General features: G+C 41.4%; 1 protein-coding gene and 1 long non-coding RNA gene across 4 annotated transcripts in view; both read right to left on the reverse strand.

Annotated features, from left to right (window-relative positions):
• SPATA6 (spermatogenesis associated 6) overlaps nucleotides 1–13,238 on the reverse strand; it is a 45,616-nt gene extending 32,378 nt beyond the window's left edge. Inside the window, exons 1-5 of one of the 3 annotated variants that reach the window (XM_055724577.1) lie at nucleotides 13,062–13,238; nucleotides 7,396–7,533; nucleotides 5,825–5,873; nucleotides 4,901–4,942; nucleotides 3,424–3,545 (exon numbers count right to left, since the gene is read on the reverse strand). In XM_055724577.1, the coding sequence (XP_055580552.1) occupies nucleotides 3,424–3,545; nucleotides 4,901–4,942; nucleotides 5,825–5,873; nucleotides 7,396–7,533; nucleotides 13,062–13,238 (528 nt within the window). Of the gene's footprint in view, nucleotides 1–3,423; nucleotides 3,549–4,900; nucleotides 4,943–5,824; nucleotides 5,874–7,395; nucleotides 7,534–13,061 lie in introns of all 3 variants that reach the window. The other 2 variants (XM_055724576.1, XM_055724578.1) reach the window with 2 other exon arrangements.
• A 5,095-nt stretch (nucleotides 13,239–18,333) lies between these two features.
• LOC114016165 (uncharacterized) lies at nucleotides 18,334–24,043 on the reverse strand. Its single transcript, XR_003560481.2, has 3 exons — nucleotides 23,854–24,043; nucleotides 22,292–22,674; nucleotides 18,334–20,635 (listed from the first exon to the last, which is right to left on the reverse strand). It is a non-coding gene; the product is annotated as an uncharacterized LOC114016165 (long non-coding RNA).
• Between the last annotated feature and the right edge of the window lie 941 nt (nucleotides 24,044–24,984).

The raw sequence follows: 24,984 nt of genomic DNA on the forward strand, positions 1-24,984 counted from the left end.
GGTCTGTCTGTGGCTCTGCCCTACATTCTTAAGTATTACCAGGAATTTCATGAGTGAAGACTACTGCTGAGCCAAACTATTCTCCACCACCTACCTAAACACTGATTTTCCATAAGAGAATATGATCTGGCCCCAGATTAGAATATGGAAATGAAATGACAAAAATGCCAAGAAAGCTCAATCATAGCAATTAACATAGTCCAGGATCCAATGAAGTCAAGTTATGGCATATAAAAGAGATTTTAAAGCTGACTGTCTTTAATCAGCTCATTTTTATTACTAATGAATTGTCAAGTGCTATCAACAATTTTTAAAAGGACACATCAAAATTAGTAAGTCTTCTATAAAAAGCAACAACAGAGCACCTACTGCTCTTACAGAGACTGGGAATAATTTCAGAATTGTTAAAGGTTCATAGCTTAAAAAAAAAAAAACATAATCGCACAAATCACACAAAACCATGGTTTCTTGGGAGAAATAGTTTGTGGAGAGGGAATACGAGATGGCACTTGCAAACATAGGCAGGTAACTTACAGGCCAACAGAATCCGAGGAGTTCTGTTTTCTGCAGTTCCCAAATTAGGGGTTGCTGAAGGATATTCAGTACGGTAGTACATAAACACTGCCATATAGCCCCCAACATATCTGTGAATGAAAACCCAGCCAGAAAGTTTTTGGGATCTGTTCTTCTGTCTCTGGCTCAGCAGTGCCTGCAGCCCTGAGAAGGCTTATCAGTCCTTCTCTACCAGTCATTACATAGAAGTGATATGGACATAATATTAATTTGATCACAGGAAAACCGTAAAGGTGGTTAACATTTATAACACAAGCTCAAAACCAAATCTACTATGTGCTTTTGGTGTGTGTGAGTACAAGCCTGTAGCTTAAAAAAGTATATATGTATATAATAGAAGGTCTTGTATTGGTATGCTAATCAACAATAGCATGACTAAAAAGAAACTGTTATAAGTAACATGGCAAATACTGCATGAGGGTGGGGAACGGAGATAAGAACGTCTGTAAGAAGCATCACCAGTCAAAGCTTAAACATATTCTTAAAGGCAAGGGTTGCAAAGAAATACAGAAGAGCCAGCAAAAAGCCTCAGCTGGGCAACACTGGACCAGGAGAGATAACTTGAGGCACATCTTGTATGCGTATTGTGTTTGTAAGCCTCATAAGACATTTAGCCAGAGACATTATCAGTCAAGTGCCAGATTTCTGGAGGAGTTCTGATCCTCTCAACTTGGGATTCCTTCCAACTGGCAGATTAGCAGTGTTAATCAGACACCGCTTGTCACTGCCTATCTGAACTCCACAACCGTAAACTTGCTGTTGCTACCTTTATTTTTTAATAAAAGGAAAATTTATTGGGAATCAAAGTGCCACTGAAGCACAGCTGTCAGTCAAAAATACTCAACATCTCAGCTAGCTATAAATAATTTTTCATGTGGGAAGAACATGGCTTGACTAGTATAGGAATAACGTGAGGGTTCTCACGACCTTGTTTAACACTTTCCCTTTTGCTTAGCATTCATATTCAGCGCTCGGTACCGACAGAGTTAGCAGGAGATACATGCCAGCAAAGCTTAGGATACACTATAAGATGGAGGCATTTGAGATTATATTTCTACTGGAGGTAAAAATCCTCTCACAGCTATCCCATTTGGCAAGTGAGGAGAGGAACCACAAGACTTTTTGGGATCCTCCCTCCAATTCCATCAAACACAGCTTCTTTATTATTCCTGAAAATGGGGTCACTATGTCAAAATCCTTTCTTAAAACTGTTCCTTCTGTGATGGAGATGGAACACAGCAACAGATGCTTCTGCAGTCCTTGTTCCTGGGCAGAGATGAATTTCATTTACACTGCTCCCAAGGACACAGAAGTACATTTCCGTCTTACATCAGTCAACTTTTTAAAGGTACTACAATGTCATTATTCAGTTACACATCCAAATGACTCTGGTCCCATCTTCTCACAGCTCACAAATTATGCCACCTTCTCTTCAGTAGAAACCGCTTAATTTTTGTATTGAAGGCCTCAGTCCAACAAAAAACCCTCAAACTTCTCTAGTGGCTCTGCTTCTACAAAGATTCATTATACTGCATTTACAAAAAATCTGAAATAATTTTGCCAATACCACCTCATTTATTACTACCTCCCTATCTATCCTTCCTCAGCACAAGGAAAGCACCTATTCTATAAGTAATATGAAAGCAATACAGTCCCACTCCCTCTCCAGCCACCACTAACATGCATAGGATAAGCTATATGAAAGAGATGGTACGGCCAAAAATAACATTTATTTTTGCAGGTAGAGTTTAAGCTGCTGCAGAACTAGATATTTGCTATGGCAAAATCACAGCTTTAATTCATTCAAATGTAACACAGCATTACATATCAAATTAGCACTTCTACTTGCAAGTGACTGGGCAATTTCCAGGTTGCCCTTGCAGGGGAAAGATTATACCAGCTAAAAGACACCAATGACTTCTAAGTTAGCATCTCCCTCCTGCCATGTGCTTTTAATCCAGTCACAACAGACAGGGCAACTGAGTCGCTCTCTTCCCAATCCAAATGTCCTGCCAACCCACCAGTAAAACATAACCAAAGTAAGACAAACAAAACAAACCTCAAAACAAATCTCCCACATCAGCACCATCATCTTTGAAGTACCTTTCTGAGTTATTCCACCGACACCTAAGATTCAACAGTCAAACTCTATGAAAGGGCAGTGCGAGATTAATTCATTTTCATTTACTATGTACTTGAGCCCTTATCTCCAGAAAATTAGCATTAATTCATTGCACTCATTCTGCCAATTAGTTGCCGTTTATCATAGCTTTTTTGAAACTGTAGAAAAGACTAGTTATTAAATAAGCGTGAATGTCCTGAACAGACCATAAGAAACAGGCTTTGGAACTGAAAAACAGTCATGCAGCAGTAAGCTAAATTTCAGTTACCTGCTACAGGTCAGATGGCATAGCACTGTAAATTTGTACTGACTGTCACTGTCCTAAACAGCACCAAAAATGGTCTGAAACAGAATGCTACAAAGAGAGACTGAGGAGGAGGGTTACACGGTTTATCTGTTGAGAACCGTGGTGGTGATACGACATCTCCTCTTCTCTTGCATCCCTTCAACTACCAATTGCACCACAGATTAAACTGAATGGAAGACCCGTCCGTCATGGTGCCACACTGCAAACCAAGTGGAAACTAACTTTTTCACATTAAATAATTTCTTGAAGAATTTTCAAAAAGATTATACCTTCACCAAAGTTCAGCTGTGTGGATTTGTACATTCAACACCTGAAATGGCAAAATCTGTTAGAAGTAATTGCTTTTCATTTGAAGTAGTTCAAGGGGTTTCTTCAGTGAAACACACTGTATCGCAAATATAATCCAAAGATATTCACTCACTGTAAAAGAAGAGGACCTCTTCATTAAAATCTCACGATCTAAACCGTGGTGCCCATGGGTAAGCTTAGGGTCAGGGAACAGGAAATCTCTTGTATTTTCTTCATACGTAGCTAGAATTTTCCCTACTAAAAAGAAAATATATATACTTTAATTGGAAAATAGACAAAGCCATGTAGTACAGATGCCACACACAAGACCATACTGAAACTTACGATAAATTTTGTTCTTTACAAATTAACAGCATGGCTCTAAAAATCATATCACCCTAGGAAATAACCTCATCAAGTTAAATCAGCAGCAGCAATGTGCAGAATCTACTCTGAAAGTATGTTTCACTGTTACTGTGTAAAAATAAAAGAAGATTGTGTTAACTGTGCTGTAAGAGACATATGAGAAGTTTTCTCTAGACAATTCTTCAGTAGTTTTCCTCTTTCTTTCCCTTCCATGCCACAGAAGAAATCAGTATTTTTTTTAATGGCAGCCAATCCCTAATGGAAAGCTGTATCATTCCATATTACAGAATACTAACAGCAGTGCTAATAGTAGGCAGAGTAGTAAGAAAGAAATGTAAGCAACATCAAAATCTTTATCTCAAGATTTTCTATTATTCTGGTTTGCTACTTTAAAAAAAATATTTTAAAAACCTTGAACATATATTATAAACAAATTTATATTGTGCTAGCACAGTCATCTCATCAGCTCATGTTGGGCTGTATCACACCTGTCTTTGACCCCTGAAACTAAATTCCTTATGCAAGACCTTTTACCCTCCCACGACAAAAATCCACATTCAGTACGTTTCTTCAAGTAAACAGTGTGGCGAGTCACCTGAGAGGTGCAATCTTTTCCTTGAAAGTACTAAGGACAAGTGAGAGTGCTTTTAATACCACAGTTTCCAAATGAGTCCTCTTTAAAACTTGACTTTATTTCCAATAAAACGCAGATTTACATTATTCATGGGAACACTTGAATTTCATTAAAATAGATTTTTATAATCACACAAACCAATAACAGAAGTATGACAAATCGCTATTTATTATCTTCACATATCCCAGGAGACCCATAATACTTACAGTGAGGATAAGAGTTTTCCCAATGGTCACCATTAAAATGGAAGGGAAAAAAAGTGTCATTCTGAGAGCAAGATTATGCACTCTGAAATTTCACAGACAGCCACTTTGCAAGTGAATTGTGATGCAGTTAATAAGTGTGCACTGGATGATTCCAGTTTATTTTCCATTTTAAAAATATTATCACTTTTCTAAGTCTGAGTATGGTACATTTCAATATTCAGTTATTATTCTCTTTCAAGAATGAGATCCTCTTGATCTATTAATATTTTATATTCAGAGGACTATTTGCTGAAGAGCTTTCTATGTTGTTTGTGTGTTGGAAAAAGTGATTGTGCTGTAATGGGCAATGTCCTCATGGAAATTCACCTATTACATTGCATAATTTATGAAGAGACATACAATACCTGGAGGAACAAGCTGTATTAGTTCAAGTACTGCTGTGTCATCTACAAAGTAAAAAAGTTTTTCCGTGAGTTAAAAAAACCTAAAATGGAAAGTAATTCTCAGAGTCAAAAAACAAGAGAAACAGCTCACTGATTTAAGCTTCATAGCACTGTACTTAGCTGCACTATTTCCATTAAACCACCACCAAGTGAAAATTAAAAACAGCTTGCATAAATACCACAGATGAATACAATTGCATTAGCGGTGTACAAATGACAACTCTAAATGTGACTTGGAACTTGGTAAGTTCTATCCGCTGCCAAATGAGTCCTTCTTTTAAAGAAGATGATGCAAGTTTTGCCACTTTTTCAGGTAACTCCCAGTATGAGGAAACATATTCCTGGAGTTTGGGTTCAGGGTCACTGTTGTCTCACTATAATTCATTATGCTCCATATGTTGCAAAATAAGTAATTTTCTTAAAAAAAGAAAGGAATAATTAAAAAAAAAAGCAAAGATTTATGCTTACATAATTTGAAAATTAATCAAATAAATGATCAGATAAAGGAATCCATTACCTATCTGGAAAACTAGCTGGCTTTTTCATTAATTATGACATTTTACCCTTTTCCTGTTCTAAAGCATGTAGCATACATTTCTAGAGGCATTTTGTTAGATAACAGTATTTTGGTTAAGTTACTAGTCACCAAAGATAGTAAAAAACTCTGCCTGAACTTAGAACAAATCTATACCGAAAACCCACTAGTGCCAGGGTCCTACTGATTTAGTACATGATATACTATATTGGTTATCCACTAGATTTTCAGAGAACAGGCTCCTGATTGAAAAAAGTATCAGATACTTTAAAAACATTTTGGATGTTTCGAGCCCATACATGCATGACATTAAGGCATACAATGCAGTATACATAAAAAACAGAACCTACATTCCAGTAACTCCACAAGGTCTCCAGGATCAACTATATCAGCAAATGCCTGGAAAATAAATAAATAAATAAATAATAATAATGACACAGTTAATGTCATCAGATGGACCTCTGGGGAAAGAGAAGGGAAAAAAAATATTATTTCTTGACAAGATGGTTACAAAGAGTCCTATCCCACTGGAAAAAGGAAAGGAAACTGAAATTATAATTTGGTACATGATCAAATTCATTGAAAACTAGCAGTTCTTGTCACGTGCTGTCTAGCCATTCAGGGTTACCTCCCCATATTCAAATTAGGAGGTATTGTGAAGAGTTGAACATGTAGAGATAAGTATTGTCTGAGAAAATTTCAAGAGAGAAAGGTGAATTCCTGAATGCACTAGAATTCTGATAGATGATGAATATGTTCTTTAATATATAAGCAATGCTTTAAGCTTCATTTTCATGGAAGTGACTATCCATGTAGATAGTACTGTTCAGGGTTTTTTATAACCTGAATCCCATGTGAATAGATAGCAAGGAATAGCGGGCTTGTTGCACTGGATATTCAGCAGGTAATAGACTTCCCCCTAATTCTGTACAAAAGTCTCAGCAGAGTGGTGTAGATCACTTTGCGGTTCAAGGTACCAAATACTAAAAAACATCACGTACTGGTGCTCCACAAGTATCTAGACCACTAACAGCTATTTTGAAGATGACATACTATTCTCAGCTCTCTTGTTCACCTCTTCTGTAAACAGATCCTGGTGTCTTGGAGTTCCCCTAAATTACACTGAAAACAGTATTCAGTACCTTTCCCTCAAGTAGTTTGTGGTACGTTCAACTTTAAAGAACTATAGTCTTTTTTACTCTTCAGCAGCTGCTGAAATTATCACTGCATCTCACCCACATCACTAGAGCATCATTGATGTTTACTCAGCCTGGTTTTCAAAGTGCTAGGGGATGCTTAACGGAAAAGAACTAGAAAGGGCAAAGTATTATTATTCATAGGTAGTCAAGAAGCCGGATCATATCTGTACGATACTGTGTTTCATTATCCCTGTGGAACTAATAATGAAGCTAGTAGGGACTCAGAATATGTGATAAACAACTATAAATTATAAGGCCAGAGTACCAACCTGGGAATTCTGGTGACAAACCATGAAAAAAGTATCTCAAAGGGAGAAAGATGTCACCAAAAAGGCTTGAGCTGCTATTCTATCTTTCTACTAAATTAAGTTGACTCTCCTATATCGTATAGCCTTTGTTCTTCACCTTGCCATAATTTTTAGAACAACAATGTTCAGTTCCTTCCACGCCAGGAAAACAGACACTGAAAAAGGACAGTTCGCAAAAATATGAACAAATACCTAAAAAGTCTCATCATACATTATAATATTCAGTACGCATAATTCTTGAGTCACTGTGTGCATAATACAGGCACATACCTCCTTTGTGCTGAAGAGAAGCAGGAGTTACAACACTACGCCATTCTCAGTGTGATTACTTGTGCTCAGGGATTTTGCAGTGAGTTTTTGTGGAGTTTGGGATGGGTTTTATTTGGCTTGTATTAGCTCTTGACATTATCTTACCTTTTCAAATACTAGTTTTTCTTGAAAGAGGAGTGGAAACACTGCAGGGACGCATTGAGTTTTTTTGTACTGCCCAAATACAGAGACACTGAGATAAAGTTCCTCTTTGTCTTTCAGCAGCACTCCGGGACAAGTTATCTGTAAGAGTAACATTCATTAAACAAACTGGACTTTAGTTATAGAAGTAATGGCTGTTTTCAAGATAAAAATGAAATAGTCAAGGCTGAAATGGTTGACCTCGAAGAGTCAGATGTTAACAGACTAAAGTGAAAAAAAAATATTTTCCAAAGCAATTCTGTTTGTACAGACTGACCAGGAAAAACTGTTACATCAGGTTCTATATGAACAGTCATGTAGAATGAAGTCTATGTGATGTCAAGACACAAAAACCCATGCAAATTTTAGCCTAACTACAGAGAGAATGAAGCTGGTAAATGTATATGCTTAGACATCCATACTTTGTCCAGCCACCAAAAAGGGCAAGTTTATTTGCAAATACTGTATTACCTTTGCCTTCTAATACATACATGAGAAAAAGCAACTGTAGTTCCATTCCTATCAGACACATGGCAAAAAGTTTTGTCTGAAATGTTTGGCCACCTTGGACCGTATTCAAGGCAGGGAAGGCTCCTCATTAGGTTGCCAGATACTGACATTAATCTCTCAACTTTCTCCGGAAAATTCTTGTTCTTTAAGTAAGAAGTTGGCATGTTTTTAAAGCTCTGAAGAACATCAGAAGTTCTTACTCATGTTTTCACTGCAAGGATGTACATAACTCATTGCAAAACTATTTGCTATTTTCTCCAAGCCATGTGGTTTTATTCTATTACTCAGCCAGAGAATTGTCACCTTTCACTTCAGTTCTACTGCACACTTTTTATCACCGTATAATAAATATGAGGTTGTCTCTTCCAACATAAGGTTGCTAGAGAAAGTGTTCAGACTTTCAATTGCCAGGTAGAAAGACAAAGGAGGAGAGTGACAGGAATTAAAATAAGTGCTTTGGTTACAGTCTCCAACTCCCAAATGAACATTTTAGTTCAGAAATCCTAACTGGATTTAAAAAAAAAAAACCTATATAAACAGCAGGAAAACAGCCTCTGGTGAAAGAAATAACAGAAACCAATGTGTGATAGATTATTATAGATGCAGTATAAGCTAAAAAAATAGTGCTTTACTCCTAAATATCCAAGGAGAGGAAAAAAAGGGTTTCCTCTCCATGTAAATGAGGACTTCAAATCTGCAAGAAAAGTGCTAGTATAATATATACCCCAACTGAAACAAACTGTCAAGCATTAAACAGCTTGTGTGACACTCATGCAGTTGCAAATGTGAATAGGAGTGAGAGACAGATTTCATTCATACAAAGCAAGATCCCCCAAACTACATCCTACAAGCCATATTAGCTTAGTTCTCACTTTTTTTCTTGACATTTTTGTAGAATTTGCAATCCCTTTTAGCTGGGGTTTCCTGCCTTTCACCTTAGAGAAGGCAACCAATATTTGCCTATTTATTGAGATGAAAAGTAAGAGGTTTAAAGACATCAGAGAGGGCAAAACTGCAAACAACAGGTGCCATTTATTCTGGCTATCTCTTACAAATCAACATGTGTGGCAAGACAGCACACGTGGGAACTTGTGCTTCTACTATCATCGAGACAAACTGCACAATTCACTGCCTGGGCTGGAACACCAAGTCTACCTGTTCACGTAACTTTAAACCAGCTCCAAAAATGAATGACATGTATATAACTGCAGTTCACGAAATCTTGTAGTATGTGATGCATGGAGCTGAACAACACTTAAGACACAAACTGAAGCTCTTATCTGACTTAAAACTGTTCAGGCAGGATGAGGGACCATTTTAAAAGCTGTAGGAGTATTATCTATGGATCAGCTAAGGAAGCGGGATATCAATGCTGCAGTTAGAACTGATCTTACAACTAACCAGGAAGATATATGTTGATATATTATACATAGGATCAATGTCTAGGACACTGTTCCCCTGGACTTCTCTGCTGCAGTTCCCAGGAGGATGGAGAATGTGTACCAGCCGTATTGCTGGGACATCATAAATAGCAATTAAGAAATCAGTGAATTCATTTCATGGAAAAGAACAGAATTCTACTGATACACAACCCCCTATGGCATTTGTTCGTAACACACAGTCCTAAAACTGTAGCTGCACATGTAACCAATGAAAAAGGCAGGCCTTGGAAATTCCCCTTAATTGCCCCTTACCATCAAAACAAGAAGAGTTCCCTATGAAGGGCAATGGACAGTATTAACTTCTGCTGAGTGCAAGCTTCTAGACAGAATAGCATTTTAGACTTAAGAGTTGCAAAAATAATCTTCTCAGTGTGAAGAGATGCCATTTTAGTCTCCTTACCCGGCAGTAATCCACAATGCTATTAATTCATCTTAGTGCTTAAAGCTTTACCTACCTTCACTGCCACATTTGTGAATTCTCCATGTAGCAATGGCATGAAGAATAATGTGAATTTCATTCTGTTGCTACATAAGCAATCTAAATGCCAGCAGCAGAGGTAGGCACCAAAATTAGTCTCAAAAGAACAAATAACAATGAAATCTCAGCCTGAGCAATCATGAATTATTCAATTTCAATTAATGGCAGGATAAACCAAATAAGGTCTTTAACTAAGGTTTTCCATTTTAGAAGAGCAGTCTTTCAGAAATGAAGAAAGCTAGCAGTGAGATAAACCAAAGAGCCGGTGGAATCAGATCGGAAAAGATCTTGGAATTTCATTAAGTCAAAAGGAACAAACCTCATCTGTATCCTAAAGCAAGGGAAAACCAAAGAGGACAGAGCTTCTGACACAAGTGGATAGGTTGCAAAGAGGGTTGAGAAATATGCAGAGCATTGTAAAAGAACAGGAAAAGGAATCAGAAATTTGGACAAGACTTCAGTCACAAATAAAGTGAAGTAGGAGAAAACAAGTGGTTGTAGGATAAATCAACCAAGATGTGAAAACATATCTATGTCCCAAACACAACTGAATATTTTTCCTTGGTTTTAATGATACTTAATACAGGAGCAAAAAAAAAAAAAAAAAGAATGAATGATGGAAACAGAAGTTACCCAATATGCACGCCTGGACCAAGGAGCCAAGGCAAGGCTCCATCATAGTCAGCTTAGGTTCTAAAAGAATGTCATTTTTTTGCTGAATCTATACATAAATAAAACCTATGTTATGAAGACAAGGATAGTACTATCTGCTGAAAAATAACAAACATAAGGCCACGTGAGGCAGAAAGAGAGAGATGAAAAATTATAACCCCATCAATCAGATTAAATATGCAAAACTAAAGAATAAAGATATGGAGGGAAACATGACTAGAAAAAAGCACAGCAGCGCATGTTCCATAAAAAATAGATCAATCAAGCAAAATTTGACTTTTTCTTGAAAGTCTGTTTTCTGGACAAAGGATATCATATGGTGTCACATGAGAAATTATTACTTATGATGCAGAAGATGGGAGTTAGTATGAAAGTCCTAAAGTGGTACAGAACTGGTCAAAGGACAGCATCAATAATGTGCAATACTGGGAGGTATCAAGCTGAGGGTTACTATTAAAAATGTTACTCTATATATCCTGGGATTCAAGCATTTTAATATTTTTAATGACCTTGACACAGGAAGTCAGAGCGTGTTCATAAAATGTTTCCAATTAAAAACCAGAAATCATCAGAGGTCAAGAAAAAGATACAGAAAAACCTGTTTGTGGGATCACAGTAATGGACAGGAGATGCACCTACTGCGTATTAACAAGCTTTTGCTTTCACTGAGGGGGTTAACCTTCAGCGTTGTTCTGAGGGGAAGATGACGAGTGTGTAAATAAATGACAGCATAACTGCTGTGCAGCTGTGAAGAGACTACTATTAAGACATATAGGATGAATATCGGATGTTTTTCCCCTGACGTCACCTAAGGCAACAGGGTGATCCCATCTGGAATGCGGAATTCGATACTGATCCTGATCAATGCACATTCAAATCAGAAGAGTAGCACCCATCTCTAAGATGATCAGAAGACTGGTGAGACTATCACAGAAAATACTACCAGAAGAACCAGGTCTCTTTAGCTGATAAAGATCAATTGTAGAATGATGGAACAATTCCCCAAAAAATACATCCACAGAGCAAACACCAAGGAAGGAAAAAAAATTATTTAAGTGAAAGACCAGTGCTGATATTTCTCTAAGAGTAGGGCATCAACTAACCAGAAGGAAATTCACGCTGGAAAGTTTTCAAACCATCACAGGAGTAAAATGCTGAAGTAGGCTCCAGTGGGGAAAAAAAAGGAAAAAACAAGTGGTTCAAAAACCAGACTAAATACACTTGTTAAAGGGTTATCTGAGAGAAATTATATAGCATAGCATGGATATAACTGAATGACTCACGTGTGTTGGAAGGGCCACCCAGACCTGTGTTGTCGATTTCCTGTTCTGCCCTTTTCCACTATGATTTGTAGCCTTGAGAGCAGGGTGAGTAACAAATACCCAACAACTGAAGAAGCCTGACCCTGGGGGGAACACCTTCCCTGTACGCTCTCCTGGCACACAAATAGCTCACAGCAGTAGGAGTAGAAAAGGAAAGCACATCTACTTTCTAGGAACAAGGAGGCTTTTGCATTATGAAGACGAACACTAGCTGTTGAGGCCGCACAGCATCACCATTAGGGTGATACCCTCACCATCTATGTGTAGAAATTCACAGCTCTATTTTAGAGCAGCCACACAACTTTGGGAACAACTGTGGCCGAGCAATCATGAATACCAGGTCTGTTTCCCCATACATACTTTCAAGATCTTCACTTGAATTTTTTGGATGGCACCTCAGGTTTTCCTTTCAGCAGCAAGTATTCTGGCAGCACTTGCCCCGTAAGGAGGTCTAACCTCTGGAATACAGCGACCAGGGTGTACAACGACCAGAGTAACAGAGCACTGTCTACTGCAGCTACTTCTTAAAAGTTATCATGATACAGACTCTTATTTACTCCCAGCCTGCATGTAAGTAGAAAACTTTGCAAAGTGCACAAAGGAACACGATTAACGTAAAAACTTTCCACTTTCACACCTATTGACCCCACACACATGCGCACACATGCACACACCCATGTAGCAACCAGGTGCTTCAGAGCTGCCCAGTGCCACATCCAGCCCCTCACAGACACCTCATCGCTCACAGGGGCGCATATGCCACGTGCAAGCTGCTGTTTCCTGGGGGGAGGGTTTGCTCTGTTTTTTTCAAGAGTGCTTTTCCTACACCGTACAGCTTCCCTAAAATCAGTGTCTCTTAAAAAAGACCGTTTCCACAGGAAAGCGAGAACTATGAAGGAGCATGGCTGCTGCCAGCAGCAGCAGGGGCACAGCGTCGGGCCGGCGGAGGATGCGCACACAAGAGGGGCAGAAGCTGCCCAGGAGCCAGCCTGAGCGGCAGTTCTGGCGGAGGGCGGCCCCCCGCTCGGCAACGGGGCCCAGACCAGCCTCCCTGAGGAAACCCCAGGCCGGGAGAGAAGGTGTCGGCGGCTGAGGCAGAGCGGCGAGGCGGGAAGCGGCGCCGGAAGGGCAGAGCGCGGCTTCCCCTCCAGCCCGGCCCGCCGCGCCCCGGCCGAGGGCGGCGGGACCCGCGGCCCGGGCACTCACCGAGCGGACGTCCAGCTGCAGGACGCAGCGCAGCGCTGTGCGCGGCATGGGCGGCCGGGCTGGGCCGGGGGCCCGCCGGATCCCCGGCCCCGCTCCGGCTCCGCCGCGCCGCGGGGCCGACGCCGTTGCCACGGCAACCGGGGCCTTCCGGCCGCGCGCACTGCGCCTGCGCGCCATCCCCCGCGGGCGGGCCGCGGCGGGGCTGGGCCGGGCTCTTCGCCTCCCGCGGGTGCCGCCCAGCCCCGCTCCGCCCCACTGCGCTGCCGTTCCGCCCCGCTCCGCTCCGCTCCGCACCGCGCCGCCGGCTCAGCCCCCACCTCCCGCAACGGCCCGCGCTCCCCCACGACTCCCACAATGCTTTGCGCGGCCGCGCCTGCCCTTCCCACAGTGCCCTGCGCCACCGCCAGCTGCCCCTTCCCACAATGCCCTGTTCCGCCGCGTGCCCCGTCCCGTCCCAGCGCGCGCGGCCCATCAGCGCTCCCGCGCCGGGCCGGGCCGCTGCTCCGCTCGGCGGCCTGTGTCACAGGCGGGCGGGCGGCTGCCGGGGCCTGCCAGAAGCGGAACGGTTTCCCGTCCCTCCGCGCCCTGCAGGACAGCCTGTCACCCTGGCGGGTGCTGTGCGCAGAGCTGGGCCGCTGGTGCGAACCCGAAAGCGGCCGGCGGAGTGCTGGGAGCCGGGCAGGCCGCACGCTCGGGGAGCGCTGCTGTGGGGCATCTGAAAGGAGCACAAGGGTCGGATGTGCCTGTAACCCTCTGGCCTCCCGGGCCTCCTGCGTAAGGTGCCAGGAGAGCCATGCTTTCCGAAGAGGGGGACACGAAGTTTAACACAGCAACAGGGTTTAACAGCTAAAAACGACTGGACTGTCATACTTGTTTTTGACCTGGTTTTTGCTTTTGAGTGTGCTTGGATTTCACCTACATCCTGGTTTAGGCATTTGAGTGCTTTTGACTGTTTGAGGACCCTGTTTTAGTGTCCCTTGTGGGTGAGATGCAGAGTGGATGTGGTGTATTCTGACCAGTCTCATCTATAGAGGCATGTCTCTACACACATACCTGAAACTTACCTTTGCATGCCTACTTTCCTGCTTACATTACTAGACAAATCCAGATTTTGTGCCACTGATTTTGATGCCAATATCTTTGATGCTAAGTTGTTCTCAGAGTATTTACAAACACATATAACACCAAAATAATCTGACTTTATGTTTTGGCAACTGCAATTAATTTCAGCCTTGTACTGTGAGGGGGTGTAAACTTTTACATATTATTTCCAAATTCACAAGTACAGCTGTAGATGGTGAGAGGAACTCTGGACAATTTCAATTGCTTCCAAAAGAGAGCAGCGGCTCAAATGCATCCCATGGCTTGCTTTGTTTTAATTTTACACTTGCAAAGAAGAATCGTGCTAAGTGATCTGGAAAGAAATGGCATTCTCAATATGTTTTGATTTAAAATATTTTTTTAAAAAGGAAACTATACAGAGAACAGAATATGTCAGTGCAGACAATAGTGAAATCTATAGACGGATTAAATACCACTACTAATACTTGATTCCAATCTTTTGAAATAAAAAGTGACTGGAAATGCAGGTCTTATTTTCATTAATGTGACTTTTTTTGTCTGAGCAAAAGACAGGAGTCTGTATTTGGGGCCTGTAAAAGACTCATTTTTGAATCACAGACCTCTAATACATATATTAAGGAGGGGTTGACACTTGGATAAAATAATTTCCTTTGCATTATCAGTCTCAAGGTTATGAATAGCGTTCCAGGGTTAATGAGAAGAAAATTCTCAAAAATCCATAGCCCCAGATGGTAACAGTATTTAAATGGTTTATTGCTTATTTTCGGTTACCTTTCATATACATGCTTTTTAGAGGGAAAAATAATGTGTTAAAGATTGTGAAGTATGAGATATTATGGTAAGTGCGGCCATATAAGAACAGAAGATAGATAAATGCCGAAATCAAAAATGGCATCATGTTTGTGATGAAAATTTAATATCCATGTGCAGTGCCCTGGAACAGAAGTACTTTATAACCCTTGCAAAAGAAGCGCAAGGCAGGACAGAAAGCTTCTCCAAAGTGATAAGGCAGCAATAAATTCCAATGCTTTTCTGTGTTAAACCAAGGAAAATCTGGGGTAGACTGCAGGGATATGCACTCTGCACAGAAATGCTTCTCCATCCCTCTGGTCTGCACAGTTTCTGCCACTTTGCCCTGCTGGGCCTTGGAAAGAAAGGCTGCTGCTGCAATGTTTCCTCTGCAGCCCTTTCTGCACCAGTGTGAGATCCATCTGGACCTTCTCACTACGATGAAATGCATGATGCACTCTTACATTTGCACTGCGGGAGCAATGATGCAGGAATTTGGGAGACAACGGGAAACCCTGACTTGCAGCACAAATCCGTTTGCTAATAAGCAAAGCTGATAAGCAAAACCACAGAAAGTGGATGGTACTTTAATAGACCTGAGGTTTTAACTGCTATAAAGTTTCCCTGCTGTGAAAGCATATGAATTGCTTTGCTTTAACAAAAGTAAATCTTCTTGTAACGCTACTTATACTTAGTTCCATGTAATAAAAGAGCATGGATGACAGCTTTGCATTATGCTGAGGTTTTTGCAATCTCCTCCATTTAAGAGCTTCATTTTTTTCTGTCCTCCAGGCCCTCCAACATGCCTGCTATGGAAGAACCCTGATGTCGTCAAAATATTCCATACTGCTCTTATTTTTGTCATTGCAGCCAAGGGTAAATGATAAAAGAGTGAGGTTGCACTAGTTTAAGATAATTATCACAAGATTTATACCATAGTGTTGCAGTGCTCATGACAGTCAGGCCTCAGAAGCTTCTGTCTGTTGAAATATGATACAAAACAGGTAAAGTGGGAAAAATGGAAAGAGTCAGGTTTGCAAACAGTGGCTATTCTAAAGTTCAGAATCTAAAAAATACTGTGGGTTAGACAGGATTAGACCAGATAAAACTGGAGATCAGAGAGCAAGTCTAACATCACTGATGTGGTCAGAGACTCACTTGCGAAGAAGCCAAGACTGATTTTCTTCTTAAGCTTGGGAAGCATTACTCTGGGTGCAAAGTGGCACTGCACAGTCATTCTGGCCATAAGAATGCAGGAAATAAAGGAGCTTTCCATTTTTCCACCTTCTGCTTTAGTTCTTACGAGTGTTGTCAGAGAGCCGTTTCTGCGTACTTTAAGCCCCTGATGTTGACAGAGCAGCCAGAAGAGACCTCTGTGTCTTACTGCACGTCGAGCCCTTTATTTAGATATCATCACTGGGTACGATACTCTTGTCATTAATAATGGTGGAGAATTCCAGGAAGACATCTGCTCAAATAACAGCAACAAATTATGAGATATGGAAAGATTTCCGTATTGGAAAAGGCAAACAAACAAAACATTAGGACTGTTTTACTTTGGAGAGGAGAAAAGTAAGATGTAATACAGAAGAGGTACATAAGGGATTGAATAATATGTAGACATAGGTTCTTCTATTTACCCATGCCTATTTATCCTTTCAAAGGACACATGCAATGAAATTAAAAGACAACACAATCAAAACTGATAGAAGAAAGTACTTTAGATAGTGGAACTCATTATCACAAGATACATTCAACAGTGTTCAAAGCAGAATCAGAGTGCTTTAGGGACCCCACAGGACAATACCCACACGCATTACTTATTTTGATCGTCTCACTCACTGCTGGGTTAAATGTGCAGTTCACAAAAGTCAATTCCTGTGCAAAGAATTGTAGTTGAGGAAAACAGCCAGCAGAAGTTAAGACTAAACAATCCCAGTACACTGTAGAGCAGAGCTGGAAGAATTTTGTAATGTGAGAGATTCTAATAGGATCTAAGGGGACCAAAGTGAATTGCATTACTGCAGACAGTAGTGTAATGGGGAAGGTAGAGTGTTAGATTATTGATGAGGATGGAGGATGGAGATTACCTGAGGGTGTCAGCACACTCTTCACAAAATACATTTTCATCTAATCTTTCTGCTTTAAAGCAGGAAAAAATGTTGCCCAGAAGTTAGCACTCATTAATATCTATTGCTTTAGAAAAAGGCCACAATGATTTTGTCGATCCCGTCTTATTGAGCATCTTGCTCTTTCTTTATGTGCAAGGACCCAGCTGGGCAGAGCTGTAGGCTTCCTTGATGCACCTACAAGTGCTACAGCAAGAGGCCACCTGGTCGTGTTGTTATGCAGGCAAAGCAGTGACCTTTCATCCCCGTGCCCTCCCCGTCTCACTAGTGCCTAGTGAAGAGCATTTTTCACTACACATCTGGAGAAACTCAGTGCCCCTTTAACGTTTCATCATGGCTCAGCCACGACAGAGCAGTTCTGCTGTATTGCTGCGAAATCCATACTTGCTTTCGTGGATATACCATTAACTTCACTGATCCTTGAGGTATGTCGTGCCTGCAACAACAACAACAACAAAAACAAAAAGGCAAGCGACCTAAAGGCACTGAAGTTTTCTGAACATGTAAGCTGTTTTCCAAGTCTGCTAAATTCTTCCTTGGCTGGCTGCAGCTGAAGAAGAAATCAAATCTGATTTGATTACAGCCACTAGAGGAATATTCCTGATCTTGAATTCAGTTGTAGTAATTGGAAACTCGCGTTGTAAAGGAATGATCTAAATTCATCTAAGAGAGAACTTCTATGAATTAGTCTTATGAATTCACAAATGGTACAGATACAATCAGCCAAGGCAGCATTAGCTTTGTACCCCTAGAAAGTTCCTGGGCTCTTCCTTACTCAGTTCAAAAGAGGTAACACTTTCTTTTGTGTTTTGCATATTTTAAAAATTGTCTCAGATGGAGACATTGCCCCAGCAAAGTTTTTGCCTGAAACAAAATTCTTCTAAGTTATAAACCCCGGAAAATAGGGGTTTATAATGGGACTGCTGATAGACCCTTAACAATAGCATTGTGAATGGCGCTGCTATAATTAATGATACTTCAGAAAGATTTATGGTCCTTAGACAGAGATAAAACAGAAATATCATTGCTTCTTTGCCTCCCATCATTTTATCCCCTATGAAATTTCATGTGAAATAAGTCAAATGAAAAATGTAAGCTCTTAATCTTTTCCCAGAGTCCTGTCTCTCACTTGATGAACACTTTTGCAGAATAAATTAGAGCTTTTTATTCCTTATGTATGTACAGCTTTGCATTTAAAAAGCAAAGAAAAGAACATTGTCAGGCTGGCAAAGCAACTCAAGACGATGGTCATGGAGGAAGCAGAAATTACCAACTATTCTTGTCCATTCTTCTGCCGCCGCAGAGATGACGACTCTGCTCCTGCAGTAATTCAGAGCAGCTGGCGTAGAAATGTGTGAAAGGGCACCTGTATTCTGCACTGAACTCTGCTGCTCACGGAAGGCTGGCCGTGATGGCTCTCACTGCAGCGCCAATAGCACAGCGGCCGGAGCAGAAAGCCAAAAGCTGTGGCTTGATTACAGTGGATGGGATGTGTTGAAAAATGCAGAATACTCTATGGATCTTTAACATAATTGGGAAAGGCATAGGAAGAGGCAGTTGCTAGAAGCTGAAGCTAGAAAAATGTGAATTAGATACTGGGCATTATATTGTAACAGAGAAAGTGAGAAACCACTGGAACAAACTATCAAAGGGAAAGTGAATTCTCCATTTTCTGACAATACCAAAGGAGAATGAAGAGCTGATAAAAGAAATTCCTTTGTCAAAACAAAACGTATTTTAGTCAAACAAAAAGAAGAGTGACAACAGTATTTTATGGTCCGTCATGTCCAGGAGGCCACCCTAATGCCTAACAGTACGTTCTGCCTGTAAATGTTGTGACTCTGCAAAGCATGTTAAAACGTAAATGGTAAAGTACTGCTTACCAAACGGAGAACAGAGGAGAGGGCTCTGAACAATGCGCTCCGGAGCCCGTGCGTTGCAGCAGCTGGCACTGCCAAGGGTGCCGGGAGGGCGGCAGGGAGCGCTGGCTTCCGAGGCCCTGGGAGCACAGGCACGACACGGCTCCAAGCCTGTGAGAATGGCACTAACTGAGCTACTTGTGAGCAGGGCCAGGAAGCCAGTGTCAGGCACCGGTCTTCAAGGGGAACAGCTTCACCTCTGGGGCAGCCAAGCTGAGGCAGCAGCTGAATAGGGGCTGAGAAATCACAGTTTTGGCATAGGCCACCCGAAATGGCAGTTAAAGCTCAAAATCCATCACATCCCATTATAGTCCTGGGCTCTGGCATCTGCTGGCTTCATCCAGCTCAGATGGCATCTAGTTGCTTGTTTTGCAAAAGCCTCTCTGCAGTGTGTCAGGGGTTTTGTCCCTCTGCCCATTAAAGTAGCAATGTTTCATCATCTTCCATGTTAATTTGATGGACAGCAGTGAAGTCACCGGAGAACCTCAAGGACTTTCTGGCTGGCTTGATCTCCTGTTATAAACTGTAGCCTTTTGTTGGAGAAGAAAGCTGAAATTATTTCTTTAAAAAATATCTGAAGTTACCCGGTCTAATAGGGAGCTCTGAGATCTGTGCTCGAATTCCCCATAAATTACAACATTGCTCCTTTAAAATTTATCCAATCCATCAGGAACAGAGAGGGATTTTAAAATTTTTTTTAGCAATAACTTTTGATTTTGAATGGAATTCACTCCAGAGGGCAGAACTTTTTTTTTTTTAAAACTTTTTTTTCCCTTCATTGTAAGGAAGATTTGTAAAGGGGCAGGATTGTGGCTATTATTAGAGTCCTTCCTAAAGAAAATCATCAAATCCTTTACAGCACTAGGCAGATCTGGGCTAGAAAGTATAACAGGATGGCATAGAGCAGCCCAGATAGCAACAGAAAGAAAATGGAGCAGGAAGAAAGAAAAAAATGGAAACCCAAAAAGAAGAGCAGACGCCAATTAGAATTCTTACAGGCTGCAGCAAGGGGCGAGTATAAGAAGCTGCAGGAAGAGAAAGGGTAGAGTGGATTAGTGTTAATCAGAGACACAGGAAAGTAGGAAAGGTTTTAAATGAGCTTTAAAAAGCAAAAATTGAGTTAGCAGCTCGGAATAGAATTCCAGATCCATCAAGTCTAAGAGCAAAAATAAAATGCAGAATACTAGAAGATACAGCTGAGTCCTAAGCAATTAACTTCTGAAGGTAATAAGACATTTCTTTGGAAGTGGAAACTTCTCTTTCTCTCTCTGGCACTGTTTTCCTTATCCCAGTGAAAGGGTGCATTTAGTATTAGAAGAAAGTGACTGCCATCTGATTTCTTTTTCACTGTCCTAATGGTACATACATACAGCATCCTGTTACAGGAAAATTAGGCACTAAGGAACTAGAACTTGCCCAGTCTCTGGCAATAAATTTGCCCAGTCACATAGTCCAGATAAATTGCCGCTGGAGCTGGGCGAGTTACACCAGGTAACAATCTGGCACAGTGTGGGGGCTGAGGGTGAGTTCCAAAATCCACTGAAGTCATGACTGACTTCCATAGACATTGGAGCAGGAAGGCTGGACTGTGAGGGTAGAGGTTCTCCTTACAGCTCTGAGATACTTAACATTTCTATGCTGCCGGTTTAACTACCTGTAAAACAAGGACAGTAGCACTTAGTCACTGGGGGTGGGGGGACAGATATATGAAAAAAGAGGGGGGAAAGGAGAAAAAAAAAGAATCATGCCACTGATTCTCTGTTCTTAGAAGCTGCACAATGCTATCATTAAAAAACCCTGTTTCTAGCTTTGGCTTTATCTGCAACATAAGAAAGAATAGTATGGTGTTTGAGTTTTGCTTTCTTTTACATATGAATCATCGTTAAAGGCTAATGAGGAAACTAACACTACATGAGAAGGTTGTTTTCTCCTTAGTTAAACACTTTCCTTTTCAAAGCTCTATCTATTCCTAGATTATTATGAATTTATTATTTGCTAAACAAAATCTTAAATCACTCCCCTTTTGTTTCCTTACATTACGTCATTATAAGTAAATGCAATCAATGCCTTAGTTCCAGTTGTCGGTTCTGGATCTCTGCACCACTGGATTGCCAGCAGAACAAACTTCATCCAGGCAAAGCACAGACATGGACACCACATCAGCCAGAGCTCCTGGCACGGGGCGTGCACCAGCTTAATGCTTTAACGTTGGCATGGCACCGGCTGCCGAAGGGCGGACAGTGCCGCATCCAGCGTAGTGTTAGAGTAGCACAGAGAGTCAATGCCTAATGCAGCATAAAACCTGCCAGCACCACGCCAAACCTTCCACAGCTTTTTTGGACAAATTTAAACCAGCCGAGTATATGAGATCCATGTTTTACATCCCATTGCCACAGTGGTTTGGATCCAGCGCTAAGCCTTGAAGTCGCAGTCTGGTCACACCCAAGCCTGCAGTCAATTTTTGCTCTCTAGTTACAAGGAAGGAGCACTGTGATATGATAATGCATCACAGAATGCGGACAAACCCTGACAGACATGTCCATTTTCTGTGCACCGGGATATATTATGGTGATGAAAGCAACGTTCCTGGCATGGTAGAGGAAGATGGAACCTACATTACATCCTCAAACCAAACCACCATGCGTGTGGGGAAAAGATGAGCTCTCAGAGAACAGAAAAACAAAGTTTGCTCAAGCTGCTTGCTCCGTGCCAGGGGTGCACGTGCCAGCTTTTGCATTTGGACGTGACTCTGCTGATGACCAAAGTTACACATCCCCCCCCGCCCCCGACTCTGAAAACAGGGGTTTGTGACAGAAATGCCTACACAGCTGTAACAGCCACTTCTCAAATGTGCTGCTGCTGCTTATGAACCACAAGAATAATATGGCGAAATGTGCCGACTTTTGCAGTTTTCCCCTCTTTTGTTGAAACTAATGAGTCACGATTAGAGTAATGCTTTTCTGTGACTCCAAAACCATTTTGCTTAATGAGGTACTAAGTCTTTATAATTAGGCCCAGAAGGGAACTGGGACGTGGCCCCTTAAGAGCAATAATTATTTAGGTTATTTATGGTAATAAAAATTTGAAAATAGGAATTCTTCCTCAGAATGTGACTATTTATTCTTTTACATATTGCCTAACAGCCAATTACCCTATTAAGGCAACGTTTTGTTGCTAAAGACATTAATTGAAATGTAAATTAAATGTAAATCAGCTAATTAAATTGATCTGTAATGAACTTGTCATGCAGGCCTTTGAGATCAGATGCATTTTGCTAATAAACAAGTGTTATAGTGGTGCCATTGCTCACTGGAGTTAAGGTTGTTTAACGTGTTGTGTCGATAGCACTCTCCTTCCCCAAATTCAAAGGTCTGGATTGTGTCATTGGAGCTCAGAATGAAGCTGGCACTGGGAGTTTCCAGATTTGTTCCCTTCAATTATTTCCTGATCAACTTCATTGCAAGGCAGGGTGTTCTCCTAATGGTGAGTGCTGCTCATCCTATCGGGGTGCAGTCCAAGCTCTGTCTCTTCCTTCTGCTCCTCAGAAATGATAAAGCATTTTGTAAAACCCCTCGCCAAGTCTGCTGCTGCTGTGTCAGATGGCTTCTGGAGGGGTTAGTGTTATTTCTCTCTCCGTGCGCTGTGGCCAGTTCAGTAAGGGCAGTCAACCCTCATGGCAGCGGGTAGACATTCCTGAAATACAAAGAAATAGAATGAGGAATGAAGCAATCGGGATTTGCTTGGCGATCGTGTTGACAACATACAAGGTAAACATCAAAGCTGACATCATCAAGTCAATACAGCAGCAGGAGAATGAGCCAGAATAACATTCTGCGCCATCCATAACACGTGAGTAACCTTAATCATCAGTGTGTTGGCTTGTGTCAAACTGTAAATTAAAGGGAAAGAATATGAAGCTCTCAGTTCTCCCATGAAATGATCAGTTTTCATGCAGCTTCATTTTGAGCCAGACCTACTAAAATTTCTGGCATAAATTCAGGTCCTGTGTTGAAGATATCTTGGAGGATAAAGGTCTCTCCCCTGCCAGGTACATGGACAAAACTCATTGCCTACAATCATGCAAAAGTAAGGTAAACGTCACGTATTTTGCATTTGAAAAACCTCAGGTCAGCATCTTATAAAATCCATTGCCCGCTTCCATTCAAATAACGCAGACATTTTGTGTGTGCTGTCATAAAGCTCAAGCAAATGTGACAAAAAGGGCTGTGCAACCGAGAGAATAGAAATGCAGTTTGCAATTGTGAAAATGCTTTTGCATAAAGTTTTCCTGGATCCATTGAGCCATAGTTGCACCTGAGCATTCATACATAATTGTTCTGTCTTGAATAAATCTGGTGCTGCATTTATAACTTCCCCTACCCAGAGACCCTTCCACCCTGCAATCCTTTGGGGCCTGGGGGTATTTAATAAACATGTCAACCACCACTCTTCTTGAGCTTGAATGCAGCATCTTGTTTTTTCCTACTGAAGAACACTCCAGTTTGAAGTTTACAGAGCAATTAAGGACCCTCATGGGGCCCCTGATATGTAGAGATTGTCAGCATATGTAGATCAGTAATTGTCAAGTTTCTCCCAAAGGCCTGAGAGCTCTTAGTCAAATTCCAGAGATCATCAAGTATTCAGCTTTCAGTGGGCTTTGTCATACACAACACAGTGGCATAATTCAACTGCAGTGCTTCTTTTCTAATAAACTTTTGGATCCGGCTATGTTTCTATTAATTTCTTTTAATTAGCTATGATCGCAAAATAAAAGTGAACATCAATCTAAAGCTGTAAGTTGGCTGCTTCCAAAAAGACACCCTGGGAATAGCTTTCTCTTCTAAACTGTTGGGGTTTGGGGACCACACTTACTGCCGTGACTGGGGAAGGCCCAAGGGAGGACAGAACCCAGCAGACTGAAGGCACAAACCGTTGACTCCTTTTCGGCTGAAGCGGGCACAGGTGATTGAATGATGCTATCGTCTTGAACTATGTCTTCATCCACCGTTGGCTTGGACTGTGGCTCAAATTTTAGTCTTGTTATTCACTAGTTTTGGTGTCTTTGAACATTCATCTAGATAGAAACAAAAAACAAAACCAAAAAATATTTACTTTAGAAATCAGAGAAGGAAATTAGTATAAGGACCCCCACAACCCAGGCTGATGCTGTAATGGCTGTCTCCAGCATCCCCCAGTGCTGAGCCCTCTGCCCCCACGCTGGGCAATCAAATATGCACCTGAATTTAATATTCATTTGCTTGAGTGTTGAAGAGGAGTTGTGCTGGCCTGCTTTGTATCTTGCATGGTTCAACCCTTGAAGATCAAATCACTGCTATATTAAATATAGTGGTATTCCCTGGAAGCCACGGTGTAGCAAAAGCAACTGGATGAAGCTTTTGTGCACTTGGGACTGGCCTGTGCGTATTCTGCCAGCTGGGTCCTCTGCTGTGGTTCCCATGTGCATCGTGCTGTGGTCCCAGGGTTTGGAAGGTACAAGGTGTTGGTTATTGGCCTGCAGCCATCGTTTGAGTCCTGCTCCATCAGTGTCGTCCTGTGGACAAAGCAAGGAGTATGTTGTTACGTATCATGTAACTATGGCAAGGAGTAAGTTGTTACAAATCTCTGTGGATTTTCTGACCTACAATTTGAGATTTTCAAAGCCACATGTGGGATCTGAAAGTTTGATTCCCAAGAAAATAAAGAAGAATTTGGCTTGGAAATTGTGAAGGCAGCTTTAATAATCTTCATTACAGCATGTTATGTAAAAGAGCTAAATTATTACTCACACTTCCTAGGTGTAGCAGAGGACAACCTATCTGTGCTTAAGGACTGACAGAAATCTCGTTTACCTCAGACTGCCCATGCACACACCTGTGTGCAGTTGCACGGACACTCGGACATACATGCCCAAGTGAGCAATTCTTTTCTCAGACTGTGCTGGCGAGTAAGACCCCGAGAAACCCTGAAAGCCTTTGTGCATCCAGGCAGAAGATCTTTATTACC

The sequence above is a fragment of the Falco cherrug genome, chromosome 12 (assembly GCF_023634085.1).
Source record: "Falco cherrug isolate bFalChe1 chromosome 12, bFalChe1.pri, whole genome shotgun sequence".
Taxonomy (NCBI): domain Eukaryota; kingdom Metazoa; phylum Chordata; class Aves; order Falconiformes; family Falconidae; genus Falco; species Falco cherrug.